General features: G+C 51.3%; 1 protein-coding gene across 4 annotated transcripts in view; it reads right to left on the bottom strand.

The window, feature by feature from the left end:
• LEF1 (lymphoid enhancer binding factor 1) overlaps positions 1-22,217 on the bottom strand; it is a 53,281-nt gene extending 31,064 nt beyond the window's left edge. Inside the window, exons 1-3 of one of the 4 annotated variants that reach the window (XM_021395909.1) lie at positions 21,899-22,217; positions 21,284-21,347; positions 19,903-20,036 (exon numbers count right to left, since the gene is read on the bottom strand). In XM_021395909.1, coding sequence (XP_021251584.1) covers positions 19,903-20,036; positions 21,284-21,347; positions 21,899-22,108 — 408 coding nt within the window. In that variant the 5' untranslated portion in view covers positions 22,109-22,217. The remainder of the gene's footprint in view (positions 1-19,902; positions 20,037-21,283; positions 21,348-21,898) is intronic. The other 3 variants (XM_021395911.1, XM_021395908.1, XM_021395910.1) reach the window with 3 other exon arrangements.

Genomic DNA, 22,367 nt, shown 5'->3' with positions numbered 1-22,367 from the left:
TGCCTTTGATGACCAGCTGCTGCAATAGAAATGCAAGAGCAAGATGAGCATGGTTTGGGAGCAATGCGAAAACCAGGCCGGTGTGTGAAGATGTGCTGTCATGGACAGGCACTGGAGGTGGAAGGAGAGGACTAACAGTAAAGTGTTCAGGCCAGAATTTGTTACTCGTAGACGCCAGCAATAACTGCAATTACAAACTGCCACCTTCCTGGGAGCTGCAGTACAATCTCCTTCTGTGTACAACTCTGCAGAGGAGCAGCAAGCTTGATATAGAGGGGTTGGATCATTCCCCTCATCCCCAAGCCACTTATTTACAGCAAATAGTCTTACGTAAAGCCAGCCTCCTTCTTGACAGAAGAGACTACTTTATGTTTAATTTTCAAAACCTTCTCCAACTACAAGACACTGCAGCAGAGCAAATGAGATAGCAGGTATGGAGGTAGGGATCTGCAGCCTTGCTTCCAACCTCACCTGAAAGCACCACCTGGATCACCCCCTTGGAAACAGGGGCTAAGCAATATTCTGATCTACAGAAGACAAAGAGTGTCAGCCTTTTGCCCTGCTTCCAGCTTGGCAGTGAGGGTGTTTATGTTGCTGACCCTGTTTTGGGAACATGGAGGGTGACAGTCGTGGGACTCACCCCAGTGAGGTGGCAAAGTGAAGCCTTGCATCCCAGTGATGCTGGGCTCTTCTCTGGACCGGAGCTTGCAGTGCCTAGAGTACGAGGCATCGCGCCTGGAAATGCAAGCAGTGTACAGGGATGCCCACAGATGGAAAAGCAAGCTGCTCTGCTTAAGCCCCGAAGTGCTGGAGTGCAAAGAAAACCAGAGTACGGCAGCCAGGGGAGTGCTGCAAAGAAAAGAGTGAATGGGATTCGATAAAACCTGGGATAAGCATCTATCTAGATGCACTACAATCAGTGACCTGATTCAGGTTAATTGTGACATTGATGAGAAAACTTACAGCTTCTCTATGTTCTTCTTCTTCTGGCAACTTTATTTTTTTATCCCTTTCCATTCTGGAAATTAATATACCACAACTCTGACTGCTTTTTGCTGAAAAGTTGTAACGAACAGTTGAGTTCCCTCAAGACAGCTTTGAAAACATGGCTGTTGAATCTCTGACAGAAACATGCTTTATTTCAAGTGTTCATTAAGCACCGCCATTAAGTGAGTGATTAAAGCACACCCAACATTAAAATAGCTTGATTAGAAATCCCCTGCCATCTCAGTTTTCTTCTCTCTCGCGACTCCTTAATTTGTTTGTTCTCGCCTGCTCTGGAAGGCTGTCGGGAGACCTGAGGTGCTGCAGCACCGCGCGGGGAGCCGGGCAGCGCTTCCCAGCCTGCTCAGGGAGAGGACAAGACTGCTGCTATTTGCAGGCTGCCAGTGCACATGTGTACAGATTATGCCTAACGTTGCACGGCCCATTAGTTTCAGAAATACTTGCTAACGACTGATAGGGCATGAAATCGCCAGCAAAGCCGCAGACTCGCTTGGAAAGCTTTTGCTGTTAAAACATTTTGTGATGTTTGATTTCATTCTCCAACGCAGCAATGAGGTCTTTCTGATGGTCACTGGTTCCCATGCTGCACAACTTCACAAGCCAGTGCTCATTCTGAGCTCCCGTTCCCACACGATGGTCCTTTAACTTTGTCCACGCTGAATGGTTCCTCTTTTTCCTCACATATATGGGTGCAAACAAACCCACACCAAACATGCATTAATCTGCAGCAGCAAATCACATGCTCAGCAGCAGCAAGTGTCTCTCTTCCACTGAAAATGCCTTTGGTAAATGAGATCACCAAAAAGGCATCTTTTCCCATCATTTTCCACCTTTCACAGCCCTCTCCATCCTCTGATGGCCAAGGTGAACACAAGCACTGCCATGTTTCCACAAACCAGAGCTGAGACCATGGTCTTGCACAAGCTTTGGTCCAACGCTCAACACAGGCTGTCCTCTTCTTTCTCCGGCACCCAAACTTAGTTTGGAAACCTTTTAAGCAAACGAGACACCACCAGTTGGATGAATACATGAACTTGGAGTGGGAGTGAGTGGCCACAGGGCAGCCTTGAGGGCTGGTGTTCCCGCTGGGGCCGTGACATGCGTCACAGGATGACGCAACTCTTCCTCACTGGCCTCTTTGCGTCCCACAGGATGCAGGTCAAGGTTCCTGGTGTGAGCCCACAGAAAGCCCCATCCCGCGTTCCTGTGACTGACCAGGCGATGTCTTTCAGTATGACACACGCAGTGGATGAAAAGTGCTTGAAGTAAGACCACTCCCAAATACATGTTTGTATCAAGTTCATACCATGGCCTAGTCAATGCCACGTGCCATAATGGAGACAAAGCAGGTTGAAAAAGGCCAACTTCTCTTTGAGTGGGGATTTTTTAAGAGATGCTCTTGCCTCAAAAAGGCAAGCACAAGGACTCAAATAGCTCTTGAAGCACCAGTAACACTTGTAGGTGTTCAAGAGCTGCCTCACTGCTCCTGAGTTTGCAGCAGAAAGGCTGATTGGACAGCACTTGCTTACCTCCAGGGACTGAGCTGGGCTGCCCACACTACCCTACGTGACTGGCACTCGTGGAAGCACTCCCACTTCCTTTGCCTTTTAAAAAATAGGGAATCCAAGAAATCAAGATGGAAATGGATGTGAAAATGGAGGAGTGGAGACTCTGACTACTTTGCGGATACTAGTCCTTGCTCTGGGCAAGCTTCCTCCCTGCATGGGCTAATTTTTGCTGTGGCCAACCCTGCCTGACACCAAAGGTCCAGGAAGGGCCATCCATACATTGTCAAGCAGTGAGGAGCCCCTGCCACTGGATTTCATGGAGTTAAGGGCCTGGGGGCAGGCTGCACGCAGTTGGATTAACAGGGGGTCACCCAGCATACAGCGGGGTACAAAGCAAGCACCAGATGGGTCATTTCCTAAACTTTAAGGCTCACAGGCACTGCTGACCCTGCATACCCACTGGAAAAAAGTTCTCAAGTAACTTCTCTGAGTCCAGCTAAACCGTATTAACAGATTTATCCAATAACATGCAAATTTAGGTTTTAATGAAAAGTCTTAAGTCACAGCTCTAAGTGATTTGGACTTTTCTGCTAATGGCATCTGCTAATGACCAAAGATTTAATGCATCAAGTCTTAGCATACATCAGCGCAAACAATATAACCATTTAGTGGAGGTAAAAAGTCATCTCATTAGACATCCATCACTGGATGTGGGCAAGATGGTCCAAAGGCTTAAAATAAAATATTCATTTTTAAACTAAGAAAAAAAAAAATCCTTAAAAACGTACAAATGATTAGGCCAAAAGTAGCAGTCTGCTAAAGCTTCACTAGGATTGAAAATTCAAACAGCAACATATATCTGGAGGTAAAACGCATTTGCAAGTACTTAATTTCTGCAGTACTGTTCCACAGAAGGCAAAACCAATTTTAATAGGAATTAAAGCAAAAGGGCCCTCCAGAAACAGGATGTCTCTGAGACAGGTTGTTTGAACCATCAGTAGAAGGTCATAACAGAAATTATTTCTCTGCCACATTGTGAAAGATGACCTCAGTACAAACAGAAGCGCTCAAAAAGTGCTCGGCTAATTTTCTGGATCGGTCCCATGAGAGTTCGTAACACGAGGGAGACACAAAATTGTGAGTGTAGCTTGAAGTGTAAGGATCACAGTATACAGCTCAGCATGAGCAGAGAACGAGTGGGGTGAAGCACAAGCTCAAAGAAGCAGAGCTTCAAACACTTTGAACGCTCACACACTTTGTACGAAGCAGGTATGGATGCTCACCCATGGGTACCAGGCCCAGGAGCACTGTGAGGAGCCTGCCAAGCAGCCTTCAAGGAATGTTCCTGTGTTGGCTGCGGTGCTAGGTCAGCCTTCGAGAGCTGCCAAAACACAGCCGTGCAACCCAAACGTGGGTCCTCCAGACCCAAAATGTCTCTCCCACTGATGGCAGGACTGGATCTCCTCCAGCTTTGCTTCGGCCTCTGTGCTTGCCCCTGGGAAGGTGCCAGAGGGCTTAAAAAAAACGCTGTTGGTATGCACAATGCACGTGACACCTTTTAAATCCTGCGTGGGATATTCCTGCCTGCTGCTAGACTTGATTTTTTTTTAATTCAAGAGCTGCCCTTTAAAATTTAAAGTCACTCTTAAAAGAAAAAACAACACCCAACCTACAGCCCGAGCTTTGTGCAACAGGCACCTACATCCTCATAAAAAGCCTGTGCTGCACTTTATAACGCGGGTAGAAGTCTAAACATCGTAAAAGAGAGCCTGAATTGCCAGACTGCCCGAGCCCCCTGTAAATCACCCCTCCAGATGGTCCTACGGCTGCTCACAGCACCCTGTCTGCGGCAAAGGGTTGCCCCGCAGTCACGCCTCAAACCTGTGAACCTCCAGCACTATGCAAGGCTTACGTGTTATTTTGTTCAAGAGGCACTTCTGAAGTTTACCACTGCCCCATTACTAGGGACAGTTTGATTTTCCTTGCAAGTTACACTCTCCTGCACCTCAAAGTGTGGCAGAGGAAGAGGGTGACAACTGTGCTCCCGTGGGCTAACAGGCCAGTCAAGCACTGAGAGAGCAACATCCTCTCGCTGGAAGGTGCCATGGATGATTTTTCAGGGGCAGGATATTTCAGTTCACCATTTGTATCACTTTGTGTGATATACTAGAAGCCAACACTATGAGAACAGCAGCTCCTTCGGTGTGGCACAGAGATGCGTCTTTTTCTCAGCATCGAGCTCCCTTGCCTTAAGGTGGAGGAAGGAAACTCTGCTTCCCTCACAAAACAAAATCATAAGAATAAAAGAAAAAAAATGCTCTCCTCTTCAGAAGACCCAGGCCAGCTGTTGGGTGCTCTCACCATCAAGCTGAACCAGGGCTGGCTAATCTGTAGGCTGGCTCGTTAGTGAGATAAAGGATTTCGGGAGGTGTTGTGGGCTGGGGGAGTGCTGGTTGAGTGTGGCTCCTGCAGGAATGCTTGACCTTTCCTGGGGCTTTGATCATGCTGGCTCGCGGCGTGAGATAACGAGCCCTCTGCAGAATCCGGAGGTAATAAAAAAAGCAGCTTTGAGGCCTCGTGTTTTGGCAGTGAGATGCTTACCTGTGCTGCCAGCACGCTGCCTGATCCCCCTGCCCTGCCAGGGGCTGTGCTCTGCTCCTGGAGGAATTTGGGCGAGGGGCTTCAGCTGCTGCCTGGTTCCTTCCAGTTGAAGAGGGCACTGGTGTGCTGCTCTTACTGAGGGTGTAGGCACGTGGAGACTCCAAAATAAACAGAGCCACAGAAACATTAGTATGCAATTAAGTCACAGGTAGGATAATAGGAGGAGAAACTGTGGGTCTGAAACAAACAAGACAGTAAAATAGAGGACTGATCTGAAGGGGCTAAGTCATTTTTTTTTCATCAGTTCCTCTCTGAACACCTAACCTGTACCTAAAGGATTGTTTTAGCTGAGGTTTTTTTGTTTTGTTTTTCTTGGGATAGATAACTTGAACAAGCCAGTGTACCACTGGGTCAGCAAAGCATGAAACACCTGGGCTCAATGCACTGAATCAGTGGGTGCTAATTAGCTCACTCTTAAATACTTCCCCTCATAAGCCTGCATAAGCACTGTATGTACCCAGCCTGCATTGGGCTGCTCACTTGGAGAAGTTCTCCTGACCCTCTAGGGCTGCTGCTCTCCTGTGGGGACAGCTGTGCTGTAAGCAGGGCTGGTACTGCATACAGGGTTGGTGCTGCATCAGCTCTGCAGTGTTCCCTCTCTGCAAAGTGACTGGAGTCAAACCCAACAAAACGTGGGTAAGTTAGCCCTGTGGGGGGGGAGAAAGTGTTGCACTCAACGATCTTGTCTTCCTTGCAGGAGTTAGCTATGTAGATTTCAGATGCAAATTTTACTTTAGGGCAGGCTTTATGGTATTAGGAGTCTCTTCTTTAGCCTTCTGAAATTTCATATGTATACATGCTAGAGCTCTCTCATCTCTGTTAATTGGGTTTTGTGGAATTTTGAGGCCTGGGGGCCAGAGGGAGGGCTGCCGATTAAAGCACGCCATGCAGAAGTGGATGCAGTGGTGTTGCACAATAGCAGGAACAGCTCTGTTCCCCCAAGCCGCCTTCTGGTGTGTGCCCGGCAGGCTGGAGGAGCTCCTGTTTGCACACTCAGGAGTGCCTGGACAGAAGGAGAGGTGCTGCTCCTTCCGGTCTCTCAGCCCTGCTTTGCCAGTTGCACACATTGGTTTTAGGGAGTTTGAGGTGGGTCTGTAGTTATCTGTTTATTGTGTGATCACAAAGAGGGGCAGGGGGAGCCTGTATCCTGATCTACCCCCTTCAGCACCATTATGGAGGAATAAAAGGGTGCTGTATCTCCCCTCGCCTCCTCTCGCATCCGCGTGTGTTGGGATTTGTTAGGCTGCAGCGCCCAAATGGATGGGCTGATGGGTGTGTGTCCCCGGAGCAGGGCACAGAAAGCTCCCTGCCTCGCTCCCAGCTGTATCTCCCCAGCACCGCACATACGAGGCTCCAGCCCAAAAGCTCGCTTGCTGCAGCTAAATACAGATATTCACACACCCATTACAAATGCAGTCTAGTTTCATTTTTAACCCACAGGAGGGTGTGGAGGGAGAAGACATCAAAGCATGAACACAGGCTACCCTGGCATTCTGGGTGTGCAATTTTATCTTCCCCTCATTTCCCTCCTCTCCAAACCAGCTGCTGCAACTATCACGATGCTTGCCCTCCGGCCGGCATGCTGGATAACTGGTTTCCAAGGCAGTCATTAATCTCCCCCCATTACCCAGCTGGCATGGGATTTCACTGTGAGAGGAGAGCCGCCTGCATGCCCTCCCAGCGGCAGCTCCAGGAGCAAAGCCATCCCCAAGATGGACACACCGGAGCAACGCTCAGGGAAGCAGGGATGCCACCAAGCACCACCGGAGGATGTCGGATATGTGGGATAAATGCAACCTGCCTGTTGGCAACTGCAGAGAAAAGAAGCAGTGTGCATCTCCAGGGGAAGACGGCTGGGATCAGAGCTAAGTTTAGAGAGTGACTTACTGCACAGCAATAGCAGCAGAGAGCAGCCCCGATGTATGCAAGTGAAAGGGAGATGCACGTAAACCTTCAGCAAGAAAACACAGCTCAGCAGTGTTGTGTTTTCATCCAGCCATTGGGTTTCGACCCATCTGGGGTGACGGGGCTGAAAGCGCATCAGGAGGTACGTGATAAACTGAGTGCAAACAGGAGCTGCTGCTCCAGTGAAGCCCCAGTGAAATGAAAACAAAACAAGATGAGAAAGCAACAATGCACCACTGCAAGATACTGAAGGAGATAAAGTAACCAGAGGCGGTTTTTGTGCCCTTCCCACGTGAAACACAGCCATCTCCCTGCCTCCCACTGCTGTGTGGGAATGCTTGAACATCTACATCAAAACGCAAATAACTTTTTCAGAGCACTTTTTTGGTGCGTTGATGCAATGATGTGCACCAAGCCTGTCATATCCTCTCGATAACAGTGTTCATTTGCCAGTTTTTTTTTGCACAAGAGCCCTGTGTATACCTACATAAACCTGCACTTGATCTGATGGTAGGACCACAGGTTCTCCCAAGGTAAGGAAAAACACAGACAAGTTTTTGATCTTCCTTAAAGCACCGCTTATCTCAGTTTTCTGTTTGTTTTCTGCTTTTTCGAGTGTGGGGTAGCGTCTGATGTGCATGCCACCCACCACAGCTTATCTCAGCAGCGAAGCAACCATTGCAAACAAAAATAGCAGCGCCTTCCTCTGCGCCTGCCCTTTGAGCAGCGACAGGCCTGTTTTGGTATCGCAGACCCCAGGGTGCTAAGCACCAGTCTCGCACCTGCACGCTTACTGAGAAACAAGGGGTCCTTCATTAAGGCCAGTGGATTACAGGCAGGATGGCTCTGGCAGCCCCTCCCTGGGGACCCCCTGGAGGCACTGTCCCCCCCATCAGCCCAAGCAAGCCTCCAAAAATGTAATTTTCGAGCATCCGTGGGGTGAGCATCTACAACAAGAGCTCAAAGCAATGCCTAGCCTGGACAATGGGACTAAACCATGCGGCACCAGCACGGAGCGTGGACCTGCCCTCCTGGGGAACCCAGCTGGTGACAAGCAGCCCCTGCCCCAGGTCAGCCCTGCAGCTGCCCACAGCTCTCCAGCCTCTCAAAGGGAGGACCCTGGCAAGGTCGTGAGAAAACATGACCTCCACCATCCCCAAACGCTGCCAGAGCCTCCAGCTGCCGGTCCCTTCCTTGCTATCTGCAGGCACTTTCCGGCTCACAAGCTGACACGCGACGGGTAGCGACAACGACCCTGCTGAGTCCCAGGGTGACGGAGGGAAGTGGTTTGAGAGGGGGTTTGCTGGAAGCTTTGCACCCAACCAGCCCTCACCCACACGTTTGACCTCATCCCCCAGACCATGTCGTTGGTGGGCAGAGGACTCCAGCTGGCTGCTTTCCCATGAGCTTTCAAAGCAAGCATGGCAAAATGGAAAAGAAACTGTAGAGCAGGCAGAGGAAGGAACTCTTGGTTAGCCGGGGAGGAGGCACCCATCAGCTGTCACACCGTCTGTCTGGCAGCAGCCGGCCGGGCAGCCCCACGCAAGCTTTCTGTCCCAAGCACATCCTTCCTGGCGGGGAAGGACACAGGCCCTCAGGAAGCCACTGCTCCTCCCGCCACGCTCGGCAGCGGGGGTCCCACAGGGCTCCAGGCGCCTAAAATGGGCGCCAGAAATAGAGCCCAGGCAGGCGCTATATTTAGCCGAGCAAGTGGTGCCTCAGGAAGGGCCCCTCCAGCAGATGGGTATGGCCTCGTGATGGGTCCTGCTTCTCAGGTGAGGATGCTGTGCTGTACCCGGGGTGGCATGCAGACATTTCTCCTCAGGGGACAGTGGGGCAGTGAGGTGGGACAGGGGTGTCCCACCTCTGCAAGGAAGCCTGGAGAACAGAGCATCTAATTAAGTCCACAGCTCCGGTTAATTGAGCCCAATTCACCTGTGACATGAAGAGCCACAATCCCATCAGCAATAATGGGACTGCATCGGCTTACACCAGTAATGACTTCAGATCAGCAGCATAACAAAGCTAATTCAATACTTCTGCAGGTCCAGCTGCTCAGGCTGCCGGGGGAGAGCTGGAGATGGCCTCCCTTCCTCATGCCCAGCCCCAAAAACCACTGCTGGTGACACGGTGCAGGTTGGCAGCCCCTGCTGGGTGGCGGCAGGTGACTGTGCACTCAGGGCTGTGTGGGACATGGTGGGGAGACATGCAAATTGGCAGCTGCACAACCCTGCCATCATCGCTATGCCCACTGCTCCCATGGGGCTGGGGACAAGAGAACGGGGAGCCCACCACAATAGGGCGGCCTGGGTATGCCAAGGGCTAGGAACGGCAGGGCGAGCCCCGGCTGCCCTAGGCAGGCTGCTGCCCTGAGCACAGCAGTTCTCTCCTACCTCCAGCCAAAGAAAACTCAGCTGCCACTGTTGTGAGGAGAGGCGCATTACTGCAGGCCAGTCAAGTTTTGACTGGTCTGATTTCCATAACACATGCTCTGCAAACATCTGCCTCCTATTGCAGGCTGGGTTGCACTGGGACAGGTCTGTGAGCCAACGCATCCCTCGGGGCTCTGCCTGCTCTGATGAAGCCAAGTCACAAACATGCCCACCAGCAGCCACCGCCCGCCCAGCTGCCCGCCCCAGGGGTCCTGGTCTGACCGTCTTCTCCAGAGAGGGATGCATACCATGGGGCATCCACAGTGTCCTTTGGCACATCAGGGTTGCCTTTGCGTTGTTGAAATGCAAGCGTGAGGTGCTGCCCTAAATGTGGAGCATTACTGCGCTGTTGTTGTTGGGATGCTTGGCATGGCCAGGCTGGGAAAGACAAAGGGAGAAAAGCCGCATGCTGAGAGGCACAAGGCCGGCCAGCACGTTCCTCTGTGACACTCCATCTCCAGGTTTGAAACACGGAAGGCAGGTGGCTGGTGCTCGCCACGGAGGCCAGGCAGGGCCTTGTTCCCTGGGCGGGAGGGGGCCACAGCTCAGCTTGCTTCTTTGTGTCCATGCAGTGCATGCATCAAACAAAAACAAGCAAAGTACTCTGCAGGGTTGGCTAAGGCACCTTCCGCTTCAGGTTTGGCTGTTTGAGCCCTGCGCTTGGCTGAAAGCCTCCCGGTTCATCCTGCTTCAAACCAGCACGTTTCGAAACTTGTGCTTAGCATCCTTCAGGAAGGAAACAAGATCAGAAAGCACCACATGTCTCCTTTGTACAGGATTTCTCATTTTGTCATGACCTCCTGCTCCCTGCCTAGGCATCAGCTCTCCCCACCACAGCTTCTTCCCCCGGCAGCAAGCAGGGTGTCCCACAGCTGGCATTTCCATTGCCAAGCCTCAGACCCATTCGCACCTTTGCAGCACACATGATGTTCTGCCCAAGTGGGACCAGAAGAAACTGAAACTGGCATCAGCGGGGCAGCTCCAGCCCCAGCTCAGCCCCTGCTGCTGGCAACCTGGGGGACAGCTACTGAAAAAATCAAATCAGTTCTTTTTAAGGTGCCGTCGACCCAGGGATGAATGGGATTAGATATCAAGCTGCAGATCTTTACGTGTTGTTGTTTCTTTTTTTTTAACTGGCTGAGCATTTCTGCTGTGTGGGGCAACTTCCAGCTTACGGAAATCAGATGGAAGGTGTCGGTTTTTCACATTGCGGGCCTCATCTCTCACACCATATCTCACAGTAACATCTATACTCATTAACTCTCTTCCTGTTCAGTTTGCAATCCCATAAACATCATTATAGCACCTGATGTCATTGTTTACACAGAAAAGCGTGACATACGTTTCTCTCAGAGCAGCCTAAAGTGAGAAGAGCCAGCAGCAGGTTAGCAAGCAGCTCTCTGAAATCCCCTCAAATCCACAGCAACAGCAGCACCCAGCATTGGTGCCTCCACCTCAGCATATCTGCTGGTTCCCTGCCCTTTGCTTTGGGCCATGGTATGTCCCTGTCCGCTCAGCCATCCCATGTTTGACATCAACCAGACTTCCCACCAGTACCAATCAGCGTGCCCAGCTGGTTCTGTACTCTTGGAGCTATCCAGACACATACCAGGGCCATGGGGTGCGATGCTCTCCTCCTTGTAGGCAAAGGCTTAGGCAAAGTGCTCGACTCAGTCAAGACAGCTGGCATCAAAAACATCATGAATTGGCCAACTGTCAAAAAAGATACATGACTGCTCTTTTTTTTTTAAGTTAAAAACATCCCTTTACCATTTAAATGCATGGGGAGGCAGAAGGGTGGGGGGACGTATCATCATAAGAAAGTGTCTTTACTGCTTTTATTTGAGATTCCGCATCTTTCACCAAACATTTAATCAGAAATCTCAGTTCATCTCTGTAGGGATTTTCAGAGTCCTCAGTTCGCTGTTGCAGTCCGCAGCGGTTTCGCAGGGAGGGAGAGGCACAGCCTAGCCCCCCCGCCTCGGTATTTAGGGACATGCAGGAGGTGTGTGAGGCTGGGGAGAGCAGCTCATGTTGAAGGCAAGGCTCCAGGCAGCCCTGGAGCAGAGTGATCCAGTCTGAAATGAACTGGCAACCCTAAAACTTTTTGATAAGATAAAAATTCATTGATGTTGGCTCACACTGGGCCCGCTTCAGCTCTGCACTTGTCCTCTGTGTTTCCTTGGCATATCTGTTCCTTTCCTCTATCTGCTTTAGCATAACTTTATTTTTCTCTTTTATCTTTAGCTAACTGCACCCAGGGACTGGAGGGATTGATTTTTTGTTTTGACTTATTGTTTGAAGATCTGTAACTCAAAGCAGCTTCTTGCGCCTCTGATGTCTAGGCATGAGCAGTATAAAAGGTGAAGCGTGTCCTATGTACCAAGCCGAGCAGGGATACCGTCCTATAATCAGTCATCTGTGTTTTATTTTGCCTTTTTGGGAGGAAAACTATTTTAAGACTTTATAGGCAGTAACACTTGAAATAAATATTCTCGTGGCTGATACTATGCACGCTGGCTCTTTCCCTTTTTAAAGACAGTGCGCCACTGCTCACTACTCGGGGCAAAAAAGCACCAAGTTCCTAATTAAAGGAGGCCATTATACATCAGAAGATATTTTGACCGTCATGTCACACCCCCGGCAGCCTACTGCCTCCAAAACGTTGCCATGCAAATCCAAGAACGCTCCGCTCGGGGATGCGCTGCCGCGAGGCGAAACAAATCCCCTCCGATGAAGGAAGGCAGAGGGAGGGGACGGCGCACCCGCAGTAACCCGCTCCCATGCGCTCCCTTTGCCCTCGGGGCTGGAGCTGGCTTTTTTTAGGAAATTCTTGCCCTCAGGCTGCATCCAGCAGGCAGCTCATTAGGACGTGGTGCCTGGGTTTCTCACGCCGAGGTCGCGGAAAGCTCGCTGCGCGCAGCGGCGTTGTTTACGATAGCCCATCTCCTCCGCTCCCTGAAGTTGCCCAGCTTGCTGAAATATGGTTACATATGCAAACATTATCTCCCAATTGTAACCTCATTTTCTGCTCTGCTGGACGGCGTGACCAGCATTTGTCATCCCGCCGCCCCCGCCCGCCGCACCGCTCGCACGTCCCTAATTGTCACCGAGATGCGGCGTGCCAGCGGGACGCCGGTGTCCGCTGCTCCCCATCTCCACGCAGTCACTCAGGTAACAAACCCATAATCTCGTCCTGTTTTCATGATGGTTGAATTACACATAATTGTTCCTGCACAGTGATTGATTTCTGCCTGAATAGAGACCTCTGCCTTTTTTCAATGCGAGCGAGTGGCAGCCAAGTCTCTCCATCGAGGAGGAGGCAGCAGCCTTTGAAGAGATCAAAGCCAAGGCCGCGAGCAGTTGTGCGCCCTGGGAATATGGAAAGCCTTTATGCTCTCAACCCCATTTCCAACATCATGTTGGATTGCAGCTGCATTACATTCTGCCAGCATTCTTAATGCTTTTAGTATTGACTCTGACATCACCGATAGCTGTTTTAAAGTAACAAAAGCTGAGGGATGACTTATTTTCACAACTCCGTAATTGGAACATGCAAAGTTAGGGGAAGGCAGCATTTGTTTTCAATCTGAAATACAAAAGAAAGCACAGAAAATTATATAAGTTCCCCAAAATTAAAAACACGTTTTTCATATGGAAAGAACAGAGGGGGCATTTTTATAGCCTAGACCACACAAAATGAACTGATTATGCACATGTTTTTTCAAGCCTAAAGGCTGAAGTAAAAATATGATTGGGTAAGCGAGTCAAATCGGGAAAAAATATTGTGACTCACGGTGCATTTAGTGACTTCTAGCACCTGATGCAAGGCAAAATGCTACAGATGCCCTGGGTGCTGCTTCCCTCTGCAGCTCCTTGTAGTAAACTGACAGCAGTTCACTTAGCCGAAACCAGGCAGAACACGTGGCGAACGAGCATTAAATCCCCATCAGTTATCTGGGAAGATAACCAGTGATCTGGAAGTATAAAGCACCGCAGAGCTCCTTCTGAGATTTCCTCTGCTCCAGCCATGCAACGGCCATCACGCTGCCTTAAAGATCACCACAGAGCTATGTTTGGGGGTGTCGGATGCTCCTGCCCTCTCCCCGCTCCTCCCCTACCCTCACGGGTGAGCACAAAGGCAAAAATCTCCAGCGAGAAAGGCGGCCCCAAGCTTTGATAAAACGCACGCCCACACTGTCCTGGGAACACATTTCCAGGGAAGCCTTAAAATGAACTGGTGGGAAGGAGAGGGGACGGGGAGGACGGGAGGCAGAGCCAGGGACGCGGCACAGCTGAGCCGCTCCTGTCCAGAGCACCGCTGCCGCTTCAACAAACACTTTTATTCATTCTGAAGCCACTGAATAGAGTCTTTTGAGAACAGTAGTTTTGAAACATGCTCGCTGCCACTACGGCGTGCGGAGTGGCGAGGAGCGAAGAATGTGTAAATAAAGCATAAGCTGTAAAGAATTAAATGTTCAAAGCTGTAAAGAATTAGACGTTATGAGCACTCGCGTATTAGCAATAAAAATAATTTCCTCTTAGCTGCATCGTTTGCCTTCTGCCGTTCTAGCGCTCCTTTTTTTCCCTGCAGTCAGTACAACCAGACAGCAGCACAGGACCTGCACTCCTTCCCTGCAGACACCACGCCAACGTCCTTGTCACTTCTGGGATCGCTGGTACTGTCTTGGGGATACTTTGGCTGTTCCTCAGCACACATGCAGACACACCGAGGCTGAAACCGGTGCCAAACGTAGCAAGCCATCTCTTTACCAGGATGCAAAAGCTTAATTTTGAACAGCATTAAGAAAGAAGCCTTTCCTGTGGTAATCCAAGGTGTGTTTGCTTTTTGTTTTTTTTTCTGCCCCTCTACTCTTCCTCCATCCCCAGCAAATTTACTCCTCCCTCCGCACACCTTGAGACATCGGTCCTTTGTGGCTCCGGTGCCTGCTCCAAAGACAGGAGGATGCCCACAAAGCAGTGCTGAGGGGAAGCAGGGAGAGCGGAGTGCGAGAGCTGCCAGCTGCCAGGCTGCTGGGACAGCCCACTCCTCCTCTGTCTATCGGTCTGTCCATCCATCCCATCGGGAGCCCCAGGCATGGGCATGCAAACACCAGCCCCCAGAAGCCCAGCAGGCAACGTGCATAGCATCGCAGAGGTTCCTGAAACAGCCTCAGAAGTCAGGTCTATGTGATGCTGCAACTCTGCCTTTCAGCATCAAGCCATTACTGGGAATGAAAAAGTACTTTCCACTATAATTGCTGCTTATTTTACTGGATGCTGAAGAAGCTCAGGAGCTGGAGGAGCACAGGACGGACAGCAGCTTCCCAGGGCAGGAAGTGCGCCGTGCTCATTATCTGGTCCCATTTGTGCTGGATTTCTAATAGAGGGACTAAGAAACAAGTATGGGTACACATCACGATGCTGAGGGCAAGCAGCCTGCATCTCTGCATGGCAATAGAGATGACACACAGAAGAGGGGGAAGATGCTGGTGATGCTGGGGTGGCAGGGAATGTGAAAGGGAAAAAGACCAAAATGTGCTTTTTGACAAGAAGTTTTTACACTCATTTTTTAAGTCCCTCCCTGCTTTTTCTTAAAAACTTCATCAGGATTCTCCGGTCCTTCATGGAAAGGCAGTGTATGAAACAGCCAAGCCAGCACTGCCAGGAACATTCTTCTTATCAGCATTGCTTTTAATCAGATAGAGGTGTTGAGAAATTCTCTTAGTCCCCACTCTGCATATATTCCAGTTTTTGCTTTCTCAGTCTTCTGGTTTGTTTTCATGAAAGCAAAATGAGACAAAAAACACCACCACAGAAACATATCTTTAGAGAGGAGCTGGCTTCCAGCTGGGTTCCTGAAGGATGCTCAGGAGCCGTGGATTTTGCTCCCACCTCTGGCATCACCTCCCTAACAAACACCTCTCACCAGGCTCCCTGTGTGCAGACAAGTCCTCTCGGCTTGTAGCTCTATTTCAGGCTGGGGGCACTAGGGGAACATCCCCCTGTCATCTGCCCACAGCCACCAGCCCACAGCCATTCCCACGGGTCATGTCCTCAAGCTCAACTCAGAACCGGGTAATTATCCACAGAACTTACCTATTTCACGCTTAATTGCACAAGCACATACTTTTGCTCCACCCTCAGCCTAGCCACAGCCTAACAACTTGCATTGCCCCCTAGGCTCACATCTCAGCCTCAAGCAGCCCAACCCTGTGGTGGGAAGCCACCCAGTACTGACACGGAGGCAAGGCGCAGGTGACATGGGACAGCTCAAAGCCAGCCCACAGAATCCCTGTGTTAAGGGCTTCATGGCTGGAAATCATTGCCTCCAGAGCAAGAATGCCAGTCTGACCCTGGAAAATGCTTTGTCCGGAAGACACCAGGCAGAAAGGTTCTTTTAGCAAAGCAGGGTTTTTTTGGACGTTGAGCACAACTCCAGCACACAGGACATATTTACCTGCAGTCATACAGCTGGAGCTGGAGGAGAAGCTCCACAAAGCTGCTCTGTAACCCCACGCCCCTAAAAAACCCAAACACAAGAGTCACCGAACCAGCTTTGTCTAAGCCAGATTTCCTGACTCAATGACATTTCTGATTCTGCCCAATTAGTCTGTAACATTCTCATTTACACACACCCCTAGAAACAAAGCAAAATAAAGGAAAAATTACAAGTTTCAGAGTAAGAGGGAAAGCTTTCTGTACAGGCTATTTTGGGAGATCCTTTCATTAACCAGGTTCTGAACGAGACAGCATTTTCATAGAATCAAAGAACCGTTTAAGTTGGAAGGGACCCTTAAATGTCATCAACTCCAACTCCCCTGCAACGAACAGGGGCACCTACAACCAGATCAAGCTGACCAGCTCACCGAGAGCACCTTCGTATTCCTTACTCCAAAGTATGACGCCATCTGCCACAGGTCACTCTGATAAGGAACGCAGTTTGCTGCCAGTCTAAAGAACGCTGTCAGACTGGTGGGGGAGCTGCCTAACAAACTGGCATTTTTTTGCAGTTCTCCTATTCAGAGTTTTCCTTATGGAGATTTACATCTCAAACAGGGTCCCTATGCCTTTAGCTATGAAATATTCTCAAAATAACAGAGAAGGGGGAAAAAATCACAACAAAATCACATACTTAAGAGCTAAGCTTTTTTGCTTTTCTTTCATTTTTTCTCTTTAAATCCAGTACAGCTTCCTCTTCTCCCTATTCCATGGGTATTGAAGATTCCGAATAACATGTGTGGGAGAGAGAGGGATTTGGCTAACAATATCTCCAAACCCAACGTGCTCCATTCCAACTCACTTGTCAGGTTAAATGCCAGCGGCACGCAGCAGAGAGCCAGGCAGCTGGCAACAGCACTGATGTAACTCAGTGTTACAGTGTCACAGGGCAACAAAACCAAAAGCTTCCCTTCCCAGGGCAGGGAAGCTGCTCTTCCTATTCACGCCAAGCCCAAGCATGGCCTGACCTGATGTGGGACAGACCATCCCACAGCCAGACTTTGCAGGCACTAAGCACCTGGCGAGAGGGTAGCAGTGCACCCCCCGAACACACCTGCACCACCAGACGCAGTTTATCTGCATTTTAGCACGACTCCAGGGGAAAGAAATTCTCCCCAAGTGCGGTGTTCCTTTGAAAAATGCTGATGCCTCTAATTTTGTGCTCCAAATTGCGATCTTTTTTTAATGGTGGATTTATGCAAGATTTGGACACTATCCTTCACGGTGCCTGGTAGGATGTTCTGTTTTGGCTTTGGGAGGAAAAGAATGTTGAAATAAAAAAAAATTCACACTGAGTGAAATGGTTCAGTGGGAATGGTGGGGATAGGTTGATGGCTGGACTGGATTATCTTAGTGGTCTTTTCCAACTTCAACGATCCTATGATTCTAAGAAAGATCAAGGCATGAAGATAAGCTAAAACTGTGGAGCGACGTGGTCACAAAAATCTCTGAGGCAGTTTTGAAATATAGAAAGAAGCAGAAAATAGCAGAAATAGAGCCTCAAGGCACAGCTTGGTGACCTGTTATCGAAAAAGACAGCTGCTCCCAAGTAGGTGATGCTACTGGGAGCATGAACCAGAAGCACATCCCACAGGACACTTTGCTGAAGTGCGTTACTCTCCATCTCGGAGGCACCAAAGTCAGCTGCTGGTGACCGCTGCATGCCCACTTCTCCGGTCCCACTGCCCATCTGACAAAGATCCCATCGCAGCCTTGTCACTTCACACCTGCAGCGCCTGCTGACCAAACTCCTCCTGCTGATTTCATGCCTTGACCTCACGTACACTCACAGCCACACAAAGAGTACAGACAAACAACAACAAGATCCCCCAGCTCCATCATCGTGCACTTCTGCACGAGTGGTTGGGTACCTCTGAAGATGACAGACGAAGATCCTCAGGTCCCTCCTCCCTACAGCAGACAGCAGGGATGGACTCCTCTGGAGCGGCTCTGACCATATTTCCTCCCCTTTGTGGGGACGATTCCTGGCCGACCAGCAAAGCTGGCACGCGCATTAGCTCCCTACTGTACTTTTCGTTCAGCCCCAAAGATTGAATGAATACGTTTTTATTTAAGTGCTCAATCACTTTCTTGCTGAGAGGACAGATTCCTTTGAAGTGGGAAACCCAAGCTAAATAAACACATCCACAAGATCCAAGTCTCAAAATAGAAGCCGTTGGCTTGCTAGATTAAGTTATTCTGAATGCAATTTTCTTAAGTGAATCCAATGCCTCGGAAGGGCCGGAGTGACAGGGATGCTAATCCCCAGCTGTGGGACGGGGACAGCATGCAAAGCAGCTGCGCAGGGGGCAACGAGATGGGACCCAGCCCGACAGCGGGGTAGGAACGGCAATTCGACGCACTTGAGATGCAAAACCTTCATATCCCCAGCGGAGCATGCTCCTGCACATGTCTGAGAGACACAGACTGTTTTACGGCTTAAAAAAAAACCAAAAAGGTGCATGCCTCTAACAGGACTTCAGAAATATTACAGCGGCAGTAAAACGCTGTTGTGTGGGTTATTTCTCCTTGAGGAGCTTTCCCTACCCATCAGCAGAAGCAAAGCACGCAGAGGAGCGGGGCCAACAGCACACAGGCTCTTCAGCGCCTGCAGCCACACAGCATCAAGAGGATCACAAAAAACTTTTGGTGCTTGAACCTGCAGGGATCTGGGCTGCCTTTTCATGCCCTGTCCTCCCTGCTACCTGAGGCCCATAGCGAGCTGTTTGTATTAACACTTTTTTCTGGACCAGAATTACGTGGGAGGAGGCACGGCACCACACGAAGAAGAATGACATTTTGGTTCTAAACTGCCCGAAAATGAAAGTGGCAGCCTCTTCTTTGACAGGTTGCCCCAAATTAGCTCCTAGGTGTACAGAAGATGGAGACTGAAGACACATCCATGACACTACAACTCCAGTGTCGGGTACGTGCAATGGGTGGGGTTTGTGATCACGCCTTGGCTGAAGTCACATGCATGCAGCACCCGCCTCTGGAGTGAGCCATGGGGGAATATTGCCCTTCCCCATTGCCCACTCGCCATTAGTTGGGTTTACTAATCGCACCAGCCCAGAAAGGAGAAGGCACACTCCCTGTCCTTCCAAGGGTTGGCACAGGGATGGGAAAAAAATATACATAATTTTTTTGTTTCCTGCTCCACTCTAATATAATTTCTACAACACGTTATATTGATGGGTAGACAATACAACCTCTTCATCACCATCACAATATTGTCTCCCCATCACCCTCTATGTATACCGAGTGGAATTTACTACCTAAAACTAGAAAGACACTAAGATCCATCCGTAAAGGTATTTCCTATCCAAAAATAAAAGTGTGTTAAGATCCGTTCGCAAAGGCACCTACAGCACTGCGAGCAGAGGAACCGTCCTGGGGCTACGGGCGGCCGCCCCGATCCCCAGCGTGACACCGCGTGCTGCGGGGATGGAGCTGATCCCTAGCACCGCTCCCCGATGCACAAAGCCTTTCTGCACGGAGCAACCGATGGCGGGAATCAATGTCAATCAGCAGCCGGCGATACCGTATCTGGCGGCAAAAAGCGGAGCGAGCCTTTTCATCTCGCTGACAGGCAGCCTGAGCAGCCCCGCTGCAGCCCTTGAGACTCCTCAACAAACAAAGAGTTAACGCCAGAAAATTCACATCTGTCCTAGCGACTACAAAGACAGCATTTACATCGCCCCACCGCACATTATCCCGCAGTGTAAACCAGGGGTCCCCCCGGCCCCGCTCCGAGTGCTGCGGTTCGTCACGGGGTTTGGCTCTTCCACCAGGACCGCGACTGACACTGCCAGAACCCAAATGCACGGCGCGGCCACACGCTGCGGGACCGACGGAGGAACCCCGAAAAAGTCTTCGGGGAGAGAACTCACTGTTCTGGGGATGGGTGGCGACAGAGATCCATTAGGCATGTACGGGTCGTTGTTCATATTTGGCATCATGATATACCCCGAGTAACCAGAGTACGATGGTCCCTTGCTGTACAAGCCGCCGTCGGGATGTTTTCCTAGGGAAGAGGAGACAATGACAGTGTTATTCCCCACGCGTGCACCTCAGAGCACTTAAGCAGGTACTGTGCGTTCACGGAAACGTTCTGCCTGAGAACATTCCCTTGCTTATGGCAATTATTTCTGGCAGAAAGCGGTCCCAGCAATTTGTAACCACATTTTTTTGAAGAAGAGTTAATTCTTAAAGGAGTCAGTGCACTCTGTGAGGGGTCAATACAACATAGCCTCGGAGCAACTCATTTATTTTGCCAGTCTCCACCAGAGTAGGCAGAAACACCAGCACTGACATGGTGTTTCTCAAGCAGCAGCTTTCTCCCACGTCGCACGTCCCTCCAGGATGTTGGGCTAGGAAGCACTGCCAGTGCAGCTTCCCCACATCACTGCTAGGAGGGGAGGGAGAAGACAGAGAGAACAAGGGGCAATCGCCCCCTCCTCTCCTAACCAGGAGCAGAGGGCTGGGCTGGTGCAGGGCAGACTCGGGGCCAGGGCAGCTGAACAGCCTTGGGGAGCAGGAGCCCAGGGGGGAAGGTGATTTTGTGGGGAAATAACTTGGCTCCGGGTCCTGCAAAGGGACGGGTTTGGGCAGCGAGACCGCCTGCAGGTGAGTTTTTCAGAGGATGCAAGGGGAAAGAGAGCTACACAGAGCTGATCTCCTTCCCTCACGGCCACAAGCACAGACATTGCAGCTGTTAGGCAGGGCAGTGCCCAGCTCTCTGTGGAACCACAGGGTCCCGGCAGGCACCGTGGCTGAGCTGTGTCCCACCCCTGTGGAGGTGATGACCTGCTTCAGCCCGTGATCATTACCACTGCACGTTAAGGACAGCCTTTGTCCTTCACAGCACTCGTTCTTTGTACACGTGCCCAGCTCCCTAAGCGATATTCCACAAACTTTGTTATTTCCTCGACCAGAACAAACCGCCGGTGCGTTACAGAGAGCAAGAGGGCTGCTCGGATGGAGGCTCAGGGGCAGAAGGGGCACCATGCGCTAGGAGGGAAATCACACCGCTCCCGAACACAGCCGGCCGCGCTGTGTTAAAGCCGATATCCTAAAAACAGTGATTTCTTCAGCGAGGATCCATGCGGCCTCCTTATCAATCTTTCTTTCGACAACCATTTGGTCACCGGAGATAAACGTGCGGCACATCCACCTCCGCCCACAACACTCCCTCGTTCCCAACAGACACTGAATTTAGGCACGGACTGCAGCCCGAAGGTGGGAGCAGCGCACGGGACACGCGGTTCTCACCTTCCTCGGGGTGCTCCCTGCCCTTGTCATGGTAGGAATCCTGCGCTGGAGTCTGCCTGGAAACCTGGCCGCGGGGAATCCGGCACCGGAGAGGAGGAAAGAAAAGAGGAGAAGTCACTGTGCGGGTGCTCGCTGCGCCCGTCCGCTTCGAGAGACGGGACACTGACGGCGCGAGACAGCACCGCTGGTTCCTTCGGGCAGAGCGCAGCCCGAGGTGCGGTGTGCGGGAACGCGCCGAGCTCCGGCGGCCGAAACGCCCAATGGGTACCAAAATGCAAAAGGAAAATCAGGTCGCCCTCCTCACTGCATATTTAGGGGGGGGGAAGGAAAAAAAAACAAAAAAAAAAAACCACGGAAAATAAGGGAGGAACACCGACAAGCGGCTCGCCCCGAAGTTGTTTCAGCGCTGGGAATTTCTTCCCGACGACTTCAATGCGAATCCCTCCAAGAGCCCACGGCCCGCGGGGGTGTGGGGCAGCGCTGGGGCCGTCGCCCGCCCCACGGGACCCGCGCCGCGCCGAGTCCGGCCGGGCCGAAGGGGCCTTTGCCGGGGCTGGGCCGCCACCGCGGGGCTCGGCTGCCCCTCCCCGCTCCCCGCTGCCCCCGGCCCCTCACCTCGTGCCCGCCGGCGCCGGGCGCGATCTCGGACTCGTTGACCAGCGAGGACTTGATATCGGCCAGGTCGCCCTCCTCCTCGGGGTGGCTGATCTCGGCGAAGATCTTCTCCTTCTGGGGGTCCCCTTCGTCCTTGAAGGGGATCATCTCGTCGGTGGCGCAGAGCTCCGGGTCCCCCCCGCCGCCCCCGGCCCCCGGCAGCTGCGGCATCCTCACGGCAGCGCGGCGTCTGCTGCGGCCGCCGGCCCGCCGCGGGAAGGGAGCGGGAGGAGCGGCGGGGGAGGAGGCGAGGGAGGAGGCGAGAGAGGAGGAGGAGGAGAGAAGAAGGGAAAAAAAAAATTAAATAAATAAAAAACCCCGCGAAGTCCCCGCCAAGTTGTTGCCTCCGCGCTCGGCGCCCGCCGCGGGGGGAACGGCGTGGGGCGGCCGCGGGGCTGCGCGGGACGAACCGAGCCCCGCCGCCCCCCTC

The sequence above is a fragment of the Numida meleagris genome, chromosome 4 (genome assembly GCF_002078875.1).
Source record: "Numida meleagris isolate 19003 breed g44 Domestic line chromosome 4, NumMel1.0, whole genome shotgun sequence".
NCBI classification, from domain to species: domain Eukaryota; kingdom Metazoa; phylum Chordata; class Aves; order Galliformes; family Numididae; genus Numida; species Numida meleagris.
This window is presented reverse-complemented; position numbering and strand designations above follow the sequence as displayed.